This window comes from Centroberyx gerrardi, chromosome 14, assembly GCF_048128805.1.
Source record: "Centroberyx gerrardi isolate f3 chromosome 14, fCenGer3.hap1.cur.20231027, whole genome shotgun sequence".
NCBI classification, from domain to species: domain Eukaryota; kingdom Metazoa; phylum Chordata; class Actinopteri; order Beryciformes; family Berycidae; genus Centroberyx; species Centroberyx gerrardi.
In genome coordinates this window covers 27,555,681-27,578,986 of record NC_136010.1, presented here as the reverse complement: position 1 = coordinate 27,578,986, position 23,306 = coordinate 27,555,681, and the positions used below count along the sequence as shown (strand labels likewise).

Sequence of the window (23,306 nt, the reverse complement as noted above, 5' to 3'; positions counted from 1 at the left end):
GTGGTCGACTCTGAAAAGCTTGTTATCCCGTTATAGCTCAATGTGTAGAGTAAAGCACTGACACTACCTGGGAAAGTTAGTTTAATTCCCATTGGGGCAACACATACCTAAATGTACACACACTCACAGTATTGTAAGGTGCTTTGGATGTTTGGTGTCCACCAAACTAGCATGTACTAAAATCAATTCCACAACATGTAGTGTCTAGCAGCAGCAGGGTGGCCGGGCACCTCTTCAACCAGTGGATCCATCTTTACAAATGAAAGCTTTGTTCAACCCCACAGAACTTTATTTTAAATTATAGTCAAGATCGCAAGGTTTACAAAGACACCAAATATGTCATGCTGAATTACATGGAAATGTGTATAGAATGATTTACAAGATATCTAGATTTTTTCTATTTGATGTAATGGTGCAGCCATGAAAAAATGGCATCTTGGGTTTGGATATTTCACTCAATATAAGTGTGATGCAGCTTCAATGAAGAGTTGGAACAAGCAGACGTGTATGTGATGTTGTCATACAGTATGGACTTTTTTTTTCTATCTCTGAAGCTACTTAAAGGGTAACTTCAATATTTTTCAACCTGGACCCTATTTTCCCATCTTTTTGTGTCTAAGTGACTAAAGGGGACAACAATTTTTGAAATTGGTCCAGTATTGAGCGAGATCGCTTCAGCCGGCAGCCGCGAAACAAGCTGCAATGTAATCCGACGGGGCAAATCGCACCGTCAATGTACGTCCACTAAAGGTTCTTGTTTTTGCCACTGACAGGCTCAGATTGTTATTATAAGTGTCTGACAACATTATGGAAAGGACCCTACAGAGAAATGAAACGTTTTTCTTTACCTTTCGCTTGATCCGGTCTGTGTGTAACTTCCTGCAACAACTCAACTCTCGCGAGACTTGAGCGAGATTTGGTTACACACAGACCGGATCAAGCAAAAGGTAAAGAAAAACATTTCATTTCTCTGCCACTGTGAAGAAGGAGAATATTGTGTGGTGATAGAGGTTAACTTTTAATAATCTGAGCTGGTCCTCATGTCTATACGAGATGGAAAATATGTATGTATGTAATGTATGTACGTATATGTATCAGAGGTGTGACCAAGTCAGCTTCACTGGAGTCCCAAGTCAGTCTCAAGTCTTAAGGCACAAGTCTCAAGTCAAGTCCCAAGTCTAAATGTAGATTACCAAGTCAAGTCCATATCATTAATGTCAAGTCTCAAGTCTAAATATACAAGTAGAACAGCAAGTCAAGTCAGAACAAATCAAGAGTCCAGTATCAATTAAAATTTTCAATTTTCTAAAAAAAAACCTAAACTAAATATCTAGGACTTTTCAATGCAATATGGTTTTAATAGGATAAAAACTTGGTAAGAGCATCATGAGTTTGATTTCTATAATCAGTTTCAACTTCAATAAATTCAATCATTCCATACAAATTCAGAAAACAGAATTTAAATTCAGTCATCTGCTGGAACAAATCTCATCACACAAGATCTTTTGTCAAGACTTTAGAAACCTTTTCAAGTCAAAGTCAAGTCCCAAGTCACTGTGACTCGAGTCTGACTCGAGTCCAAGTCATGTGACTCGAGTCCCCACCTCTGATATGTATGAACTGTATGTATGTATGTATGTGTTGGGCTTTGATAGGGGCAGGTTTGGTTATTAGCAATTAATAATTAATAATTGTGAAATTATTAATATTCATAAAATTATTGACGGGAGTCAATGTTAACGGGGCACCACCCTGGAATCAGGGACCAATAACCGAACCTTCAATACAGTCTCAAAATGGCTGTTCACCTCCAAATGACAGTGGTTAAGTACCACTGTACATTTATGAGTGAACAGTGAAGGGTGAATTCGTACACAGGCCCTCACAACCAGCTGTTATCACAGCACATATGCACAAGGAATCACAGACAACTTCTCTTTAAAAGTATAACAGAGTTTATTTAACTTTAGCAATATCAATCAATAATCAATAACACTGCAGTTAATCAACAACTATTATACAACTATAACTATAGGTCTAACTAGCAAGCATAAAGGCACAAACAGCATATGGCACGTATGGATGCGTGCGTATGTGTGTGTGTGTGTGTGTGTGTGAGAGAGAGAGAGCGAGAGAGAGAGAGAGAGAGATGAGAGAGAGAGAAGGCAAGATGGCGGACGTGACCACGTGAGTGGAACGTCTCGCGAGAGTTCAAGATGGCGGCTGTGACCGCGCAGTTTGAACAAAGGGGGTTTGGAACCAAGATGGAGTTGGAGTTAGGCAGCTAAACCAACACCATCTAATTCTTAGGTAGCAATGAATGTGTAGTGAGATGTGGGTGTGTGTGTGGGTGGGTTAGTAAGAGAGAGAGAGAGAGTAAGGGGGGAACACTCAGGTAAACCTAGAGGTTCTACTCGCCGTCTAGAGACACAACAATAGCCTTTTACCACACAGGAACTCGGGGTACGACTTGGAAATAGTACGCCGGGTTACTGGTCTTTGAACTGGTAAAATGCAGTATATTGGCTCTACATGGTGGCTTCCAACACCAAAAGTCATAAATACAGTCAAGGGTAGTCAAGGGATTTTGGTGGGAAATAATAACAAAGCAGAGCGATGTTGAGGGATGTTGCTGTCTCCTTCAGCGGAGGATGCAGGTGTATCCTCCACAGGAATTTTTTCTTTCTTTTAGGCCTCAACATAAGAGCATAAGGGATTATGATATGTAGGAAGGGCCTATTTTAATTTGAATATCTCAGAAAAGCAGTGTTGCAAGAGTCAAATTTGTTGGAATTGGATCCACTAAAAATGTATAAACCAGTGTAGGCTGAGGTTCACCCATGAACCATGAGCTTTGGATAGAGTAACCCCCCAATATTATATCAATTTTCGCGACTTTTAAAAAGAGGTTTGACTTCAAAAACCAATGTTACCAAGTCAGAAATTACTGCTAGGAAACATGATTCAGAGTCAAAATACATTTAACAGAAATAAATAGCGGAAATACACTGTAGACGGTCATATTTGCACCGCAGAAGCATATATAGGCCTATATTTATGATCAACCTAGCAATGTCTTTACTGTTGTTGTTGTTGTTGTTGATTAATACATGCACACTGATGATTAGATGTCTAGTAAATATTTGGGCTGACAGACAGACAGACAGACAGATAAATAGGCAGACACATATAGATAGATAGATAGATAGATAGAGAGCTAGATAGATAGATAGATAGATAGATAGATAGATAGATAGATAGATGGATAGAAATGCACACACCACTGCCACACAAGAGCACTGCTGGTATCCAGCATTATACCTACTGTCATATAGTCAGTTTTTAAATACTCACTTAAATACTCTGTTCTGTCTATTTATACCTATTTATACGCTGGGATACTCTGGAATATACTCTGGTGCAATATTCTCTAGACCTGTGTATATATATATATTTTTTCTCTACTACTGATTTCCATAGCTTCCCATCTGTGCAATTACTCAAGTTCCAGCAGAGAATCCCGTGCTGTATGCTACAGATAAGAGTTCTTTATAAACGAAACGAAACGGGACAAGCAAGCTTGTCTTTATTGTAATCACACAACACACCACAACACTTGCATGCAGCGACCACACACACACACGCTGACAGGTGGTCGGTGAAATTTAGTCTCTGCTTTTAACCCATCCGCGGGGCAGCCAGGAGCAGTGGGCAGCTTTACAGTACAGCGCCCGGGGACCAACTGTTTAGTGGGGGTCCTTACCGATGTTATATGGAGGAAACCCCATGTGAGCACGGGGAGAACATGCAAACTCCACACATAAAGGCCCCTTTTTACGAGATAGCCCACCTGGGCACTAGGCACCAAAGGCATGGGGAGAACATACCCCCAGTGCCAACAGCGACCCAGGTGGGAATCGAACCCAGGACCTTCTTGCTGTGAGGCGCTACCACTGCGCCACCGTGCCCCCCATAGAGGTATAGTCCTATTATGTAGCCTATATACTATATATGTTTGTAACTTATGTTTGTGTGTGTATTACCTGTTTACAACCTCTTGAGAAGGAAGAGAAAAAGAGAGAAAAAAAGAGATGGCCGTCACAGACATTATAAAAGATAAGGCTCGACGCTGTTGCTCTCGTTATGAAGCCCGCCTGTGTGGGCGCGCGCTGCCGACCGCCCGCTGCCACACATAAGAAAAATTATTTTGAAAATGTTTTTAGCACAGCGGGTCATGTCATGATCTTACTGTGGCGGACCGCCATGGTAGAATAGGCCTATAGATATAGGGGAAAGACTGGCTGGCCAATAGAGGAACGTTATATTTCTGTAACGTGTTGGTAAAACTTGGGTAGAAAGTCCTCCTCCTGATCCTGACCAAACATAACGGAAAGTGAAAGCAATTATCTTCGTCCTAAAGCGACCGGGGTGAGTAGACTAACGTAAATGCTCTAGCCTACTTTAATAGAAAATAAGCGAATGAAATTCATGTTCGACGGTGGTAAAGCCAGCGTAGTTATCGCGCCGTTGAACATGTTAGTCAAGGCGCAACATATGAAGGCTTTATTGTAGCAAAACACCTGAGACCTTCCATGTTGTAATTGTCTGGTGATTTGTGTCATGGAGGAATCGAAGGAGAAGCAGCTCTCTCTCAGGTCGTGTATTCTGTGGGAAAGGTGCGTGTCAGACATTTGCTCTGGCTTGTTCACTATGGGCTCAATAAAGGGTCGATTTTGAGCTTGTATAAAAGATTCTGAGCTTGTGAAATGATTTTTGCAAAAAATCTTGTAGTTGTAGCCTATATCACCATTTGTGAACATGTGAAAACATTTTCCATGAGTGTATTTGAATGTGTGAATGTGTAAAAAACGATTTCAGCAAACGGAAATAATTTGTGTAGAAAATATTTGTAAACAACATTTTGTGAATGTGTAAATACAATTTGTGGACAAATAATTTCAAATGTGAGTTTTCAAAAACAAAACAAAAAAACCCCAAAACAGCGAATACAGTTTTGTGAATGTGTAATAAAAGATTCAGAGTAGCAAACTGTGAAAAATGTCGCTCAAGGTTTACGTCTGTTCGTGTGACATCGAGGTTAGGCCACAGCTTTTAGTAGACTACATGTAGCCTACCTACGTTAAAAAGCAAGCTGTGAAGCTTAAAAAACTTAATGTAGCTTTAACGTTCCTATTCAAACCTACGGGCTGACAGGTTTCACTGCCTCCCTCGTCTCTGCCAGACTCTGTTCGGACAGGAAGAAAGATGTCGTTTAAAACGGACAAACACTAAGGCTTTTACTCTGAAACATGAGGTCCGTCCTGTCCGAAAGTCAGAGCCTGTCCTGTCCACGCCTCCGCAACACAACTCCTTTTCTGTGTTGAGAAACTAAAAGCAAAAAGGAAAAATGCACATTGCTCTTTTCCTTTTTTGTGGTGTAAACCCACATGAAAAAAGCAAAAGGCAGAAAAAACCCACATCCTAGAAGATGTATTATGCAAGGGCGTAAAATTGGGGAGGGAATGTCCTAGCAATTATTTTGATTGACAATAAAAGTTGTTTTGTCCTTCAGTGTCTAGTCAATGTTAACAGATCGCGTTCTCTACTACGAGTCCCGTTGCATTGGTGTAGTGCAGTGATCCCCAATAGGCGGCCCGCAGGACAGGTCCGGCCCGCGAGAGCCAAATGTCTGGCCCGCGCCGACCCATTGGCACTTACGTGAACGCACCTGTCATAACATGTTGATTTACTGCTGTTCTTTCTGATAAAGCAACAGTTTTATCACAACATACGACTCCAATAGTGTCATAAAAAGACGTTTTGTTTTGCCCCCGCACTGACTGGGTCCATTTGTAATTTTCACCGCCGTACACCGAAACTGGCCCGGTTAGGCGGAGTCAGCACTTGATGTAAAAATGGGCTGCGCCGCCAACATCAAGCCCGAACGCCCCGGGGTAAATCACAAGCACATCCATTCAAATTTTCCCGGAAAAACGGAGAACGTAATTGACGTTACTTACGTCAAATGCGCAAGCATGTGCAGAAAGAGGCGAGATAGTCCAACCAAAAAAAGTCATCGGAATGAGTGTTTACTAGTGATGTGACGTTCGCGAACGATCCGATGCTTTTCAACGGCTCTTTGGTACGAACGAAGGGAACCGAGTCGTACTTGAGAGACAACTCAATCCTAAAACATCATAACTCAAAATACAAGTCTTCATTTTCTTGTGTGACCCAATCTACCCAGGCCTAAATTATTGGATATAGTTTACAATATCTTATTATTATTTTTTTTTTTTAAATGTAAATACATGTTTACAGATCATTGGTTTGAACAGGCAACAGTACAGTACCTGCCTTAAAACAAAATGTGCTCTTCAAAGTCCCATTCAGCTGGCAAATTTGAGTAAAGGATTCATTAATGTGCTATACCCCTGTGTCTGTGTGTCTGTTAATGAGTGTGTTGGCTACCATAACTATCTATAAATTAAGGCTCTAGATGGCATGAAATGGCAGTCAGAAGTCTATCATAAATGCAAAACGCCTCAGCTTCCAGTGGGGGTTACATCCCCTCCAGACCTCCCCCATTTGTGTCCCTACCAATGTCAAAATCAAACCTACGCCCTTGGTATTATGGCACGCCTTTGTAACATTTATTAACCCTAACCCTAATTTATATTTTGACTAGTCCAAATGTAAAATGTAGAGCGATCGAATGGCATCAGAAGACTTGGATTATGCTTCACAGGCTGTATGGAGTAATTTCATGGTTATTTTTTGTTATTTTTGTAACTCAAGATCAGTCCTCCATGACTTCAGTTGTTTTGGAGAACGCTGCTACGCAGTCGTGCTGGGAAGCTCCGGGAGTGTTGTATGGACTAACAAACTTCACCAGAGTTTCCACTGGCATGGGGGTGAGTAGATAATGACTGAATTTTCATTTTTGAGTGCACTATTGCTTTAAGTGGGGGTCTTTGGTCTCAAACGTTTCCATATGAGGGGTCTCTGACATGAAAATGTTTGGACCCTGATCTAATTTATTTCATCAACCTTCAGGGACAGATCCTAGGTGTTGACGTATGCCTAGCTGTTGTACTTCTAATTCAATTTAACTGTACATGTAGCTGTTTATATATTTTACATAATTTATTCCCTTACTGAGCAATTACTGTAATATTCCTATAATATTCCTATAATATATACTGTATATATCTGTGATGCTCAATGGTGAGTTTACAATGAACTTATTCTATTTTATGGTACTTTTTATCTCCTATGGTATCACTATAATATTCCTATGTGGACTTATAGTGTTGCTGTGATATTTTGATTGTATCCCTCTAAAATGTATTATTTGATTGCTATAGTTTTTCTTTGTAGTGGTGTATTAAGTTGCTGTGAAAGTGAAAGACAGATGCAAGCTACACACAGTGGAATTGCTATGTGGATGTGTTTCTGTTTTGTTTTTTTCTCCAGATATCCTCCTCTTGATTTGGATTTTAAGTCTCGCGTCATCTCAAATCTCACTGAGATGGTGTCTGGATTTCATGATAACTGTTAAAGAAATGCCTCTGAGAAGAAAACCTTTGACGATTGCACTATTGGTAACAGCACTTGTTAAAAATAGCAGGCTTAGAGAAACACAGCAGGCTTAGCTTGACAGGAATTGATACAATCACATCGCCATTCCTCTCAACCCCTCCCTTTCTCTCTCTCTCTCTCTCTCTCTCTTTCAATTCAATTCAAGCTGCTTTATTGGCATGAAATGCAAAAGTACAGATTGCCAAAGCAAAGTCAACATCAAACAAATTCAAATAATAGTAATCATTGATATGTCAGTAAATATACTCTGCTCTTTCTCTCTCTCTCTCTGTCTGTCTCTCTCACTCACTCACTCACACTCACACACACACACACACACACACACACACACACAGAGGTGGCACCACACCTCCAAAAGTGGTGGGGTGAAATTTCATGCTATTGAAAACGGGTATCATGTCCCTGTGAGGGATATTTGCGAGATATTTCATGGATATAAGTGTATTTCAAATAGTTTAAAAAACATGCCACAGTTAGAGAAGATTTATTTGAATAGTGCAAGACCTAGATACTTCCTCTGTAACTTCAGGGTGAGAAGGTTATTTGGTGGCCAAGGGGTGAACCTGCTCCTTCTAAAATCATGTTGCGGAAAAGACTGCTTAAGGCCCATTCACACATATAGCGATAACTATAAAGAAGATAACTATAAACTATAATGATACATTGTTACTCAAGCATTCACACTACAACGATATTGTTTTATTTTGGTGCTGAATATTCAGAACAAAATTGAGGATGATTACTTTACCAATGTGCTTTTTTAAATTATTATTTTACTAGCTCTCTATAGTAAATAAACGACACAGCTGAAGGATTTGGTTTCATGAATTGCTGCAAAAGAGAGAGGAACTGGCAGCATCAAATGCTCTTTTACAGGAGCTGTCTTGACATTATTGTGCTTTGTTTATATGAGAGCTAATGGTGCTAATGGTCACCAAATGAAGCTGTTCATTTCTTTACCAGTAGGAGACTCTGAACACCATCTACTGTGGATCAAAGAGTCAAGTTTCCTGTAGCCCATGTTGAGAGAAACACCTGGAACTAACATGGCTAAACGGTTTTCAGTAGGCTATGGAGGGACACATGTTGCCTCCCTGTTAAAGCCATTGAAAAGATAGGATAATAGCGCATTTGCCCTCGGCAGATCAGGCTGACCAAGACATGATGCTATTTTGTTAGTTAGCGAGTTAACTACACCTGTTACATCACAGTTGAGTTTAGCAGCTGAGTTTAGCGGTGCTGACTTCGGAAAATGTCCCGCCCCAGCAGCTGAAATCAAGGTTTTAATTGGTTCGGCCGTTCTGTTAGAAAATCTGTCTGTAAGTACTGGGGCGTCGCTCCCAGTACTTGGAAAAGTGATGGGTCAAATGCCAGCTCGCCCCCTTTGTTCCGGCGGCCCTGCACACACACTCTCAAAGAAACTTAATTTCGGCAGTTTCTGGCCTTGAATTTGGTTAGTATACTTGAACCTGGCTTTTTTGAGAGAAAACCTAGTCTGACTATCATTTTTTCACTGTTCATAGATATTTCTGATGAATGTCTTCATCGGAGATGCCCTCACTTGTCATCGTGCAGAGTACAGAATAGGACAGGAATGCTGTCCTATGTGTCCCCCAGGTAAGATCCAACTGAACATTAAAGGAATATTTCACTGTGGTAGAGTATTGAATCTTTAGAGTACCCATTCCTGATTGGAGTACAGGAGCAGTCAGTCTCTAACATCAGCTGACATGAAGAGCTGCTGTCATCACTGCCATACAGCTCTTTCCCCCTGCTTGAAAAGAAAGCTGGTAAGTGATTCGATATCTTGCTCAAGGATACTTCAGCAGGGCAGATACTTGACAACCCCAGGTAATCCAGTTGAAGAACAGTCTCTCTACTCACTACACCACCTGCTGGCTTGTTCATGAACTCCTGTAGAGCAAAAAAGTGGAAATGTTCTACCATAGTGACATTTTTTTATTTAAGAGGGGCCTTCAACCATGTGCCATTGAGAGCTGAGAGTCTGCAGGTTTTTGTTCCAACCAAACACTACAGCAGGTGATTTCACTGTTAGTTTCTTTTCTCTGGTTGAAGGTGTGCTAATGAGTGAAATCACCTGTTGGAGTGTTTGGTGGGAATGAAAACCTGTGCTGATTATCAAATCCAAGAATACCAAGTCGATACTTGTGACCTTGTGGAGAAAGGTTTTCTCAAATTGTCTTGGAGAGAACGATCTTCTCCTGAAAGTAAGCACAGAGAAGCTTCCTTACAGATTAAGATGGACTGTGTGCTTCATGTTGTGTGTTTGATCAATTAAGACACACAGCTGTTAATTTTCCCACCTGTTAACCGGCTCTACTGTAGACTACAGCGCTGCTCGGACGTGATGCTTCCCTCTCACAATGAATCTTGGTGTTTTCAAGTTCAAGTTCATGTTTATTGTTATTCCGCCATATATGCAGCACATACAGCAGAACGAAATGTCGTTCCTCTCAGGAACAAAGTGCAAAAAAAAAAAATACAAGACAACATAGAATGCGAGTCCCTGAGTACAAGTTAAAAAGTGTATAAAAGCAGAATAAAAATACCTTGATAAAAGCAAAGTGCTGTGTATGGTGTAAAAGTGACCTGTGCAGGGTTTTCAATTCATTGTCGTCGGTCAAGATGCTTCTTCGGTTACCAAATAAACTTCAGGGATCTTTATCAGTCCTCCATCCTTTCATTCTTTTGTCTTTGTGGAATCGTGCTTCAGCAGTTAGATATTGTCTAAAAGACATCATGGAGGACATAAGAACGTATATTGAGGAAGAGCTCTGAATCCTCTCAGCCCTCCATGGCACATGACTGAGAGACCCTGATTTAAGATTAGTTCTAGAAAAGTTGATAAACCATATCAGGTGAAATTAAATTTGGATTTTCTATTCAACAGGAAACAGAGTTCATAAACATTGCACAGAGTTCAAAACTACCTCCTGCCTGCCCTGCACTGCAGGAACCTTCCTGGATGAGCTTAATGAACGTACACAATGCTTTCCATGTGCAAACTGTGATGCAGGTACATTGCAAATGGATTTTCTAAAGCTTAGTAGAGTGTGGGAATGTCTTGAAATTCCAATGGATGGATTTCCCCCCCCCAAAATAGTATGTTTTGAAGCCAGAAATCTCAGCACCTGGCCAAGTAATCATTGAGTCTTTGGTATTGATCAACAACCCTATCAACCCCCTGCAGATATATTATGGTCATGTTGTGCTGTGGGACAGAAATAAAATAGGATGTCATTTCACATTTCAGGATGGCCTGTTGGAAAAAAAAAGTTTTGCATGTTGTTACATTCTAGGAGATGTTGTAGCAGAGAAGCTTTGTATTCCCATATTTAACCTTAACCCAATGTGGTGACAGGTGTTGGTTTGAAGGTGAAGAGGCTGTGTACAACAACATCGGATGCAGTTTGTGAACCACTTGAGGGACACTACTGTATTCACCCTGAAGAGGACGGCTGTGTTGCAGCACAGAAACACAGGAGCTGTAAACCTGGTCAATATATCAGCCAAAGAGGTTGGTCTCCTCATACTGACTTAAATATTATAGAGATAGGTTAGGTTTTAAAAGAATACACCAAGTTTCTGGGAGATTGTCCCATTGGTCAATTTAGCCATTAAGTGATGAGAACATAGACACCAAAATCATCCATGTGCCTCTGGTAGATTGTTGGCTCTGGTGCTCCATGCTAACACTTGAGCATACAACTTAATTTTGACAAAACGTTGGAATATTCATATTATTTGCACTTGGTGTCAATATATCTCTGTATGTATATTTGTACAGGAACAGCAGCCACAGACACTGTGTGCATTGACTGCACTGGTGAAACATATTCAAATGGAACATTTACATCCTGCCAACCACACACACAGTAAGTACAACTTCAAGAGCAGTCATGATCACATCTGGTTTCTTACAACTGCAGTAAAACACGACGTCTATAAAAAAGGTTTTCCCTTCATTCTTCCAGATGTGAATCTATGAGTCTTCAGCAGATAAGACCAGGAACTAATTCAAGTGATTCTGAATGTGAAAAACAAAGTTCAGACATGACAATAATCATAATCAACAGTGTTGTGGGTCTTCTTCTGTTGACTGTAACAGTTGCATTAATATGTCTGAGAAAGAAGAGAGGAAAACAATGCACAGGTAAGATTAGCATTTAGGCCTTGAAATCAAAATGAGTGTTTTTTATACATGAGTACTTTCTACCAAATCATTACATTGCTATTGACTAAGATGATATTTTTCTTTGATATTGTTATAGGAAGAACAAGAGCAACGGATGGTGAACAGGTATGTTTATCATTTTTGTGTCTAATTGACACCCAGTAAAATCACTTACATGTACTGTACCTGGGTGACAAAGGTTGGTTCATGTAAGTCATTAAATGATGTCACTCATTTATTGAATTTAATATTCCACTTGCAAGGAAACACTGAATGGAGTGGGAATACAAGAGGCTTGTGATTGAACAGCAACAGGTAAGACGTCATTACACATTTTCATTTGCATTGTTAAGGTGCACTGACTGAAGACTAGTTGAGCTACAGTCTGATGTCTTTAGAATTGTCAGATGTTTCTATTTAAAGTATATATAATTCTACCCCCAGATTGAAACCAGTGGCATCTTCAAAACATCTACATCTAAACATATGTGTCTTTCTGACACTACATGGTAAATGTGCTCTAGACTCCAGTTCTAATTCAAGTTGGATGCTGGCACATTCTCTTTGTAGTGTACAGAAATGAAAGCTGCTCCAAGCTGATGTTTGTGCACCTTGCTACAAGCCTACCATATACTCCATAGAATTGGAAGTACAGCTTGTTAGTACAGATCACTATCTTACAGAGATGCTACAGGGACAAAAGCCCAGCCTGTAATTAAAAACTTGGTTTAAGTGTCAACTCAGCATCACTGGATCTAAAACGTTGATGTCTACATTATATTTCCAGTGGTATACGCCTTAATATCAGCCACCAAGCTTTGGATTTGGAGAAATTGTGTGTCATTATGTTTAGACACTGCAATAAGTGCTGGGTGCAGCAGCTTTTTCATTGTTACTAGGGGAGTATATGATGTTGACACTGCAAGAAAGTGTTTTTTCAACTGCACTAACCACAGGTTTTTATTTCCTGAGATGCATAGCTGTACAATTTCCACATGCACTGTAAAAATTGTCAAGTGATTTTATCTTGTGTCCAGATCTATCAAGCTTGATATTTTTTGTCAAGTTATCTCACTGCACTGGCAGATAATGGATTTGATTGCCAGTGGGACCATACACCATGTGTTCACACTGCAGCTACATGATCAACAAGTCAGCAGAAGTCCATTTATTTCCTGTAGAGCAGAGCCACCAGGGAAACTCAAGAGATCAAATGGACAGTCAACAAGCTTGTTGGTTGAGAAAAGCTGGACACAACTGAACTTTTTGTGGTCATCAGCCGGCGACAGCCAACAACAGCCAATCAGATTTCCACGCTTCCTTGTTTTTCTACCAGTGTGGTTTTGTTTCATGTACAGTAGCTTCACCTGACAAGTGCAAAGAAATGGATTATAGCCAGGGGTGGGTAGTAACGCATTACAAGTAACGCACATGAGTAAAAAAGTAGTTTTTTTTAAGGAACAAGTACTTTTAGTTCTTTTTTTTAAACTGTACTTCTACTCTTTACTCGAGTATATTTTTGAGCCAGTAATCTACTTTTTACTTCACTACATTTGCCATTTATACCTTTGTTACAACTAGTCTGCTCTAAATGCGGGGATTGAGTGTAGGGGGGGGAGAGCGTGAGGAGCACCTCTACTGCAGATGCCAAGTTGCCAGCTGCCTGGAAGAAAAATAAGTACCACCTGTCTTTTGACCACAATGCGATGATGACGGAGCAAAACCCAGAACAAGAGGCAGCTTCCAACAAATGGGTATCCCCAAATGAAAAATGTGAATGGAAAGAAGTTTTCATTCTCTAGTTGATTGACTGAGGTCTTGGTACAGGGAGTAATACTACAGAACAGAAAATCTGAGTTTTAATCAATTGTATTATATTCGTTATCTACTGCATTTTGGGGCTGTAATAGGTTTGGTTACTTTGATAATGTCTGTAAATACTAGAGTTAAACAGACTTATATTCTGTTTTATAAAGGGCTAAGAAAGTTTTATCAACAAGTGCTGTTTTTTCATTATTTTGCACTGGCCCGCACACCCTAAAAAATATTAAAATGGAAAGTAACTTGTACTTTGAGTAATTTATTAATCAGGTACTTTTTTACTTTTACTTGAGTAGGTTTCTCAAATGGTAATTTTCACTTTTACTTGAGTCATTTTTTATGGGAGTAATTGTACTTTTACTTGAGTATAGATTTTCAGTACTCTACCCACCACTGATTATAGCCATTCAATCTTTCCAGTTTTCTACAACTTTTGTTTGAGACTACAGGAATGAACGTTTCAAAAATTTTGCCTGGAGAGCGGTTGCATCCATCTTTGGGGTCTGGTAACCTCTGAATTCATCATCATTACTTTATTATACAAGAAACAGTTAAAGTAGTTTATCATTACTTGGGAAATGAGAGGAGAGATCAAGATATGACAAGATTAAGACTTGGACATTGTGGACTTGCATGGGACCTGGTTCACATAAGGACGACCTATGCGGAGTATGTGGAAAAGAAGAGACAGTGGACCATGCTTTTATGAAGTGTAGAAAATATAGAGAAGAAAGAGCAAGATTAGTCAGTGAACTGTCTGAGGCTGGTGTACGCCCAGTTACAATGAAAAGTTTACATGGCTCTACAGAAAAATACAGAAAAAACAAAGCAGTGCTCAATTTTATATCCTCCACAGGCCTGCACCTCAGGGTGTAGTGCCTAAAGTGTAAAGACATGTTCATAATTACAAACTGTAAAAGGTTGAACTCATACAGTCATGGAGGTCTGAATATGCTTGATTTTTGGAACATCCCATACAATATTCAAGGTAAAATGGATCAAAAATTACATCCAGCAAAAGAACAAATGATGGTGTATTATTCAAAATTTCTGTTTGAAAGACTTGGTGGCATAGAATTTCTACATGTAATTTTGTTGTAAATCAGATCCCAGTCAAGTATTCATATACAAGCACTTTTATCCTGGTTAATTATTTATGAGCACAACTTTTCTCCCCATAGGCATTTAATTTGGAATAATAAAGACTGTGCCAACAGTACCAACAGTTACCTCAGGAAATTGTGTCATAACCCTGCAACTCCTTCTGCAAAGCCACTTTGGAATGATCAATTTAATAACATGAATTGGAGAACTGTTTGGAATTTGAAATAGGTACTTTTTCACCAGCCATCCCAAAGAAATTTCATTTAAAATTATTCACTTAATTTATCCTACAAACCAGGTATTGTCAAGGTTTAAAATCGATTTTGATGCGAGATGTACAATTTGTGGTACTGACTTGGAAACAATGTGTCATTTGTTGTATGAACGCCTGCATATAAAATTATTCTGGTTGGTTATTGAATGTCCGTTTGCTGTTGCTGCTCAGGAATCCAGTTCTAATGCAAGTTAGATGATGGCACATTCTCTTTGCAGTGTACAGAAATGAAAGCTGCTCCAAGCTGAAGTTTGTGCACCTTGCTAGAAGACTACCACATATTCCATAGAATTAGTCGTACATCTTGTCTTCAGTACAGATCAGTAAGTTACAGAGATGCTACAGAGACAAAAGCCAGCCTATAATCAAAAACTTGTTTCAAGTGCCAACTCAAATCAACCCAATAGAAAGTTAAGATAAAGATGATCTTTGATGTCATCCATTAGGTGTTGCTTCTTCATCTTCCATTCTGAAGTTGAGTGTGTTCTGCACGGTGGTATTTCAGCCTGGTTTGGCAACCTCTCAGTCCAGCTGAAGACTCAGACAGACCACCTCACCCATGAAAGTTTTGGAGGCCCTATGCAGACTTATGCTTTGGCCCTCTGATAAAGAGTTTACGTCACTCTGACAGTACTGGGCAGCTTCTTCAGTGACAGGCTGCTTCACCCGCGGTGTGTGAAGGAAAGGTACCGCAGGTCCTTCCTTCCTGCTGCTCTCAGACTTTACAATCAACACTGCTCCCAGTAGACCACACACACCAAGACTTACAAATTCACTCGTGCAATATCAATGTATACCAAACTGTGCAATGTCAATATTTCCTATGTGCAATAATGTGAATTCAACCGTTTACTGTAACTGTTTACTGTTTACTGTTTACTTATTTATTTATTATATCTTGCTTTTTACTGATGCCTTTTTTACTTGCTTTTGCACTATCCCCTTTGCTGCTGTAACACTGTAAATTTCCCCGTTGTGGGATTAATAAAGAATTATCTTATCATCAACACTGCATATAAAACAGATCCAAGTTGAGCGTACAGCTTTGAATATAGCTAATATATCATATTAGTTCAAACTAAGAATGTGATATGTCCTACAAAATAGAAACACTATATATATGGCAGGAGTGTTGCCCTTTTATCTTTTGTGCATTAGTCTAGAATTTGGCAAATATGAGCCACACAGACACACACACACACACACACTCTTGACTTTTCTCTGAAATACTCCGCCTTATTCACTTGTACCTGAATTAGTTCATTTCTGTACATAGGATTAATAGTTTACACAAGTCATACAGTCACAAATTTCACTTGTTGATCAGGAATGTAAAATTTCAGTCCAATGAATAAAATGAGAGAACAATGGAAATACATTAAAGTCTTGGCATAGGGTACAATCTCTAATGTAAACATAACCTATCTAAGCACTACCACCAAAAGAAAAAGGAGGCATCAGTAGGCAAGAGGGGAACTGGGTAGTCATGATATCATGGCCATTGATTTGTTAGCTATGAGTGAAGAACTGAGGGAGTCCTGAGAAACTTTATACAAAACATCTGATTTCTTATTTGATTATGTAAGAAAATCATTGGTACACAAAAACAACTGTACAGTTTGCTGTGACAGAGTGAAAACATTTAATCATAGAATTTGTAACTTTGACCAAGATTGGTAAAGGGGTGACATAGATAACTTAAGGATTTTGGGCTGTAGCTTACCAGGCTAGTAGATCAAGATTCAAGATTCAATAATATATTACCATTTCAATGAAACATTGATTGGAATTTGTCTTGGTGTGTGCTTGATGTAGACAACAATAAAATACACATCATCAAAACATAAAAATAAAATAAATAAAAATACAGGCAGCATTTAGAAAAAGAAAAGAAAAAGAAGAATAAAAGTGACAAGTGCATTAAAACAAAGGCCCACTAGGGGTCTCAGTTAGTTGCTAAAAATAGCCTGAACTGATGGTGAGGAGTTCAGGGCTCTCACTTCCTCAAGATAGGTGCGGTTACGTAAATGAGTCGTTCTGCTCTTGATGAATCGTAACCTTTTACCTAAAGGAAGGGGGTCAAAGAGTGGATTGGCTGGGTGAGAGGGGTCCCTGATAATTTTCAGACCCTTCCTTAGAATGCGGGTGTTATCCATGTCACAGATGCTTGGCAAATCCTGATGAATGATTTTTGATGCTGCTTTCACTACCTTATTAAGTTCCTTCCTGTCATCGGCTGAACAGTTACCACACTGTGGTACGGTATCACACTATCACAGGTCTGTAAAAATCACAGTCCTGCCTTTGATACCTTAAAGGATAAGGCTGGTGTTTTGTAATGCATTGCTTACCGTCAACAAATCCTATGAAAATAACAAAATCAACAATGCTCTACTCCCGTGTTTCTGACTTCCCACGTACCGTTTTTAGCCGTCAACCTGGAAGCCATTGGCTCCAATTGTAAGCTAAAAACCTTGATATACAGCTCACAAAGACATAGTTTCAATTTTAAAAATCGCTAACTGTTACCACGAAAAGTCAGGCTGTTGTAGTTATTACCAAATCAAATGGGAACAAATTCTTCATTACGCCGGGGACTATTTTCGGTGCTACGGAACTACTTTCCTGAGATCGCAAACGTGTTTACAGCCGGCTTATTAAGTTGTTTGAGGAAAAACTTGGCCGGCCCGGTGCATCGCGATGATGAAATATGCTGCCAGAGCAGCAGCATGGCTCTTTGACGTGTTTTTAATCGGTTTTTTTTAATACAATGGAGTTCTATGGCTGCTGGGACATGGCTGCATTGGGCACCGGCTACATGGATGAGACTTGTTGGTGTTACGGGTACCAAGACTAGTACCACAGTAACAAATGATTTGGGTTCAATGCCGTTCAGCTCCCTGAAAAACACAGATGAAATGTTCAAAGGAATGAAGACACGAACCACGCATTTCTCTTCCCAATTTTCCTCTGAGGAGGGGGCCGGACATACTCACCTTAGGAAACCGGGGCGCGACACCACCTTGGCTCATTGGTTCCGCTCTTCCCTTTCCTAATAAACTAAGGCTTGTCTCGCAACAAATGTGAAATTAATTACTTTGAGTCTCAACCTCAATACTGAAATGGTTTTGCTTGTTACAACCAGCAAAAATAAAGTACTCAACAATACTTAAAATAATAATAATAATAATAATAATAATATGTAAACAATAATTCCAAAAATAAACACAAAAGTGATTACACATTTTGAGTGTACCACATTGGCAAAACAAAATCATTGCTGATTTTGTTATTTTCATAGGATTTGTTGACTGTAAGAAATGCATTAAAAAACACCAGCCTTATCCTTTAAACTTCTTGAGTTGTCTCGTTGGTGGGCTTTCTGCACAATATGGCTTACATTGGCATTCCATTTTAGAGAGGAAGAAATAATTGTCCCCAGAAATTTGAAGCTCACCTGCTCGACAGCCTGATCATTGATAATTAAGGGCTGAGGCTCATCTTTGTATCGGCGGAAGTCCACAACCATCTCCGTGGTTTTGGAGACGTTTATGGTTTGGTTGTTTTGTTTGTAGGGTGATATTTGTATTACAGTTACCAGCCTAGTATAGGTAATCTAACAGTCAAGTTAATTGAGGCAGATCATGCTAGGGGTGGGCGGATTGATACCAAAAGTATCGATACTACCTGTAAATTAGGAGGTTCAGAATGAAAAGTTGACTATCATCGTGGGCATCGGATCAGAATGCATGGAAATAAAGCCAGGAAACTTCAATTCTCTGAACAAAGGTTTAATTTCTCCAAAATCAAAGGAATTGCATTTATGAACATAAAGGGAGAAAAAAAACCACACATGGGCTTTTGAATCTGAAAGAAAACAAATACAAGATTAAAACTTAACACAATAGGTCACATTAGTCTCACATGTCCATCTTCAAGAAATAAGGTTAAATAAAGTTCTCAGTTAAACTAACATGGACATAGGATGTTACGGCCCTGGTGTAAGGGAAAACCAGGACCCAACACGTTCGGTGCCCCCCCCCCTCTTCCCACTCCCAAGAATGGTCAGCCGCACCACAATCAATGTTCAAAAGGTAGTAGTTTTATTTCCTTTCAACTTCAGAGCAGAGCCATGCCCAAAACAACAAACAAAACAATCCTAATTCAAAAACCCTAAACTTCCCTAACAAAAGAAATAAAGTTAAAACAAAAGACAAAGCTCTAACCTAACTTCTACTCAAACCAAAACAGGAGAAAAATGATAACAAAAGAAAGGGCTTCTCACTCCTACTATTTACTGCTACTTTTAGTAAAGAATATTTACATCATGGAAAACAGAGCCCACAGTTTTACAACCAATGTCTAACACATACGGGCAGGGTCTACATCAAAACTCACAACTTAGTTTTACTCACAATGTTACCAGCTAAAGATACACAGCTCAATGCTTTAGCAGAGCGGCCTCCATTTTTGGAAATGGGATGGAGCAAGAGAGAGAGAGGGGCGGAAGGTTGGCCTCAGCTGGTTTAAATCCTCCCTGGTAGCCAATCAGCCAGCAGCAATCCCGTCCCCTAAGCCAATCCAGGAGAACCCCAACACCTGAATCGAATCACACACTGGAATGCACACACTGGAATGCCCACATTGAGGAGAGAAGAGAGCCATTAACCCACACAAACATAAACACAAATGACCAGAGTCATAACAAGGATAAGAACTAAAGAGTAAGATAAACTCCTCTTACCAGAACTGCCGCCCCATGCAAAGGTGAGAGAGTGAGTGAGAAGGAGTGCAGTCTTCAAATACGGAGTGATCAGGTGAACTCAATCAGGTAAATGAGGGGTGACAAAGGGTGAAACAAGAGCCAATTAGTGATGAGGAAAGGAGAGGAAAGGAAGTGAGGTAAAGGAAGTGAGGTAGGTGAGGAAAGGAAGTGGAAAAATGAAAGAAAATAGAGATCTTTACTACAGCCGCCCCCGAATTTCTAGTGAGATCAAAGACCAAACCATAATTAAAGGGTGTCTTCAGGTAGGGCAGGAAGTGGGATCAGATGAGCTACAGGCCTGACATAGGACTTGTCTTTGACTACAGCTTCAGCTGTCCTGATGCGGCCATCTTTGCTTGGTAGGAGGCGGGTCACTTTTCCTACAGACCAAAGGGCTCTTGGTAGCTGGGAGTCAACAATCATCACAATGGAGTTTAACTGCAGATCCGGTTTGTCCCTTTGCCATTTGTGCCGTGTTTGAAGTAATGGTAGGTAGGATTTGGTGAAATTTTTCCAGAAATGATCAGACAATATCTGTGCATGGCACCAACGTCGTCGACTGAGGAGATCAGAGTCAGGGTAAGACACTAGAGGGGGCGATGCATCATGTCATCCCATGATGAGAAGGTTGGGGGTGACTGGTTTAACATCTGCAATATCCGAAGATACATAGCCAAGTGGTTTTGAATTAAGAATGCCTTCAATTTCAATCAACACTGTTCTCAGAACCTCTTCAGTGACCATTTGTGCACCAATGGTTGTCTTCAGAGCATTCTTTACTGAGCGTATTTCCCGCTCCCAGACGCCACCGAAGTGGGGGGCGTGTGGAGGATTGAAACGAAAGTGAATTTTCCTTGTTGCCAGTACTGACTTGAGAATGGGAGAAAGGTTGTTGAAGGCTTCCTGTAATTCTTTGTTCCCTCCTTTGAAGTTGGTTCCTTGATCACATAAGATCTCAAATGGTGTTCCTCTCCGAGAAGTGAATCGTCGAAGGGCCATGAGGAAAGAGTCAGTATCCATGTTATTGAGGAGGTCAAGATATACACATTGTGTTGTGAGGCATTTGAATATTATACCCCACCTCTTCTTCAGATCGGCGGCCAATCTTGACATTGTATGGTCCAAAACAGTCTATTCCTGTGGAGTAGAAGGGAGATTTAAGTAACCTGAAACGAGCAGCAGGCAAATCAGCCATCTTTGGGATGATTGGTTTCGCTCTCCACTTTTGACATGAAACACAGTTACACAGTATCTGGAGGTCCATACAAGAATGGTGGGCCATTGGTCCATCAATTTGGGATGAGGATATCTGGCAAGGATTTGCCTCTTGTAACGTCATCAGCGGGGTTATTGGCTGAATCGACATATCTCCAATCTTGACTGTTTGTGAGGTTTTGGATTTCTGATACTCTTGCTCCTACAAATACTTTAAAGTGGCAAGAGTCTGCTTGAAGCCAGTGGAGTACAGTTGTAGAATCGGTCCAAAGTGTAGTGTCTCTGATTGGTAGGGTGAGTTCATTTCTGATTAGGTCACAGAGGCGTGCACCGGTTAGTGCTGCACATAGCTCCAATCTTGGTACTGATAACTGTCGTTTTGGGGAGACACGTGAACGAGCTAGTATGAAACTCAGCTCTACTTGGCTTTTGTTATCTTCTGATCTCAAGTATGCGACAGCACCATAGGCATGTTCAGAAGCATCACAAAAGATATGGATGTCTCGAACTGTGGTGGGAGCATCCATCTCTTAGGAAGTATAACAGCGAGGGATGGTGATTTGAGGAAGGTAATGGAGTTGTTCTTCCCAGGATTTCCAAGCTGTTAGGAGGTCGTGTGGTAGGAGAGGATCATCCCATTCTTGTTCCTTTCTGCATAGTTGTTGAACCAGAATTTTCGCACGAATTGTGAAAGGTAGGAGGTAGCCTAATGGGTCATACAGATGAGCAAGGACTCTGTAGATGTGACGCATTGTTATGGTATGTACTTCCGAGGTTCTGTACTTGTACCTGAAAAGGTCAGGGTTGCAGTTCCACAGCAGTCCCAGTGTGCGCTCTTGGGGATCAGCCCGGTCTTCAGAGAGCCAAAGTTCACTGCTTTCAGACCTTGCTTCAGATGGTAGATGGCTGATCACAGTGGGATCATTGCTTGCCCATTGACGGAGATCAAAGCCCCCTGCTGAAATGGTAGCTCTCAATTTGTCAAGGAGTGTTTGAGCTGCCACTGATGAGGGAAAGCTTTGCAATGTCACGGTGCCTGCCATGACTCTCAGCAGCAGCCGAGCTACCAGCCCAAGTCCCAGTCTGCTAGCATTGGGCCTGCTAGCCTTCAGCCTGCACCTTGGACTGCTCACAACCAGCCTGCACTCCAGTCAGTTAGGCTCGGGTTCGTGAGTCTGCAGCCTGCCTGTCCTGAGCCGGCTAGCCTGTTATCTGCCTGTCCTGAACCTGCCTGTCCTGAGCCGGCTAGCTCGCTTCCTGCCTGTCCTGAACCTGCCTGTCCTGAGCCGGCTAGCTCGCTTCCTGCCTGTCCTGAACCTGCCTGTCCTGAGCCGGTTAGCCCGCTTCCTGTCCGTCTTGTTCCCGCCTGTTCTGATCCGGCATTTCCTGAACCCCAGGAGTCTACTGGGGAGCAGCTGAGGAGCCACCATGACGTCCAGTGGTCACCCTATGAAGGGACTCGCCTTGCCATTTTCACAGGGAACGGTGGAGTCTCCAAAAGGAGGCGAGGTCCCCATGGCTCCCGATGCCACTGGCTTTCTCAGCAGTCCAGCGCCACAGAGTCTCTGTTCCCCAGTGCCTCAGAGTCTCCGCTCCCCAGCGCCTCAGAGTCTCCGCTGCCCAGCGTCACAGAGTCTATGCTGCGCAGCGCCTCCGCTGAGTTCCAGCCTGTTCCGGCTGGGCTGCAGCAATCCCCAGTTCCCGTCGAGCAGCAGCAATCCCCTGTCCCGGAGCTGCGGTGGTCTCCTGTTCCTGCACCGCGTAAGCTCCCTGTCCCCGAGCTGCGGCGGTCTCCTGTTTCTGCAGAGAGCGAGAGAGAGCCTTCGCGGCGCAGGAACAGGAGACCGCCGCATCCTGTTCCTGCACCGCGAAGGCTTTCTGTTCCTGAGCGGCAGCTGTCTTCTGTTCCTGAGCCGCAGTTGTCCCCTGTTCCTGTGCTGCAGCAATCCGCTGAGCCTGAGTTGCAGCAGTCTTCTGTTCCTGTTCTGCTGCAGTTTCCTGTGGCTGTGTTTCAGCAACCCCCTGTTTCCCTGGCCTCACCGGCTCACCTGCCGGGCTCCCAGCTGACACCGCCTGCTCTGCAGCCAGGTCCCCAGCAGTCGACTGCCGTCGCCGACGCCCAGTCAGACCTCCGGCTACCCGCTTCCTGCTCTGCACTCCAGCGGTCAGCTTGTCCTGCACTCAGTCCCAGTCCTCAGCAGTCGATGACCGCTGAAGCCGGTCCCGCACTCCAGCTGCCGGTCTCCAGTCCCGCATTCCAGTCTCCGGCCTCCGGTCTCCAGTCCCGCATTCCAGTCTCCGGCCTCCGGTCCTGCACTCCAGTCTCCATC

The 23,306-nt window shown here is 41.6% G+C and overlaps 1 protein-coding gene across 3 annotated transcripts; it reads left to right on the top strand.

Annotated features, from left to right (window-relative positions):
- Nucleotides 1-6,849: 6,849 nt before the first annotated feature.
- Nucleotides 6,850-13,849, top strand: LOC139909370 (tumor necrosis factor receptor superfamily member 14-like). Of its 3 annotated transcripts, XM_078288166.1 has the most exons (10): nt 6,850-7,478; nt 7,534-7,604; nt 9,126-9,219; nt 10,514-10,639; nt 10,985-11,140; nt 11,411-11,498; nt 11,598-11,776; nt 11,895-11,923; nt 12,061-12,112; nt 12,835-13,849. In XM_078288166.1, the coding sequence occupies exons 1-9, from the start codon at nt 7,346-7,348 to the stop codon at nt 12,100-12,102; spliced, it is 918 nt and encodes a 305-aa protein (XP_078144292.1). In that variant the 5' UTR covers nt 6,850-7,345; the 3' UTR covers nt 12,103-12,112; nt 12,835-13,849. The 3 variants fall into 3 exon arrangements, with proteins under 3 accessions (XP_078144292.1, XP_078144294.1, XP_078144293.1); XM_078288168.1 differs by lacking the exons at nt 11,895-11,923; nt 12,835-13,849 and adding an exon at nt 12,242-12,270; XM_078288167.1 differs by lacking the exons at nt 11,895-11,923; nt 12,835-13,849 and having other exon boundaries at nt 12,061-12,248.
- Nucleotides 13,850-23,306: the final 9,457 nt, after the last annotated feature.

What these genes read in the sequence shown, in the direction of transcription:
- LOC139909370 (XM_078288166.1), top strand. Translation starts at nt 7,346, where the DNA reads ATGTATTATTTGATTGCTATAGTTTTTCTTTGTAGTGGTGTATTAAGT. An exon ending in TTTTGTTTTTTTCTCCAGAT is followed by an intron (nt 7,479 to 7,533) that starts ATCCTCCTCTTG and finishes TCTCACTGAGAT; the next exon opens with GGTGTCTGGATTTCATGATA. An exon ending in CTGTCCTATGTGTCCCCCAG is followed by an intron (nt 9,220 to 10,513) that starts GTAAGATCCAAC and finishes TCTATTCAACAG; the next exon opens with GAAACAGAGTTCATAAACAT.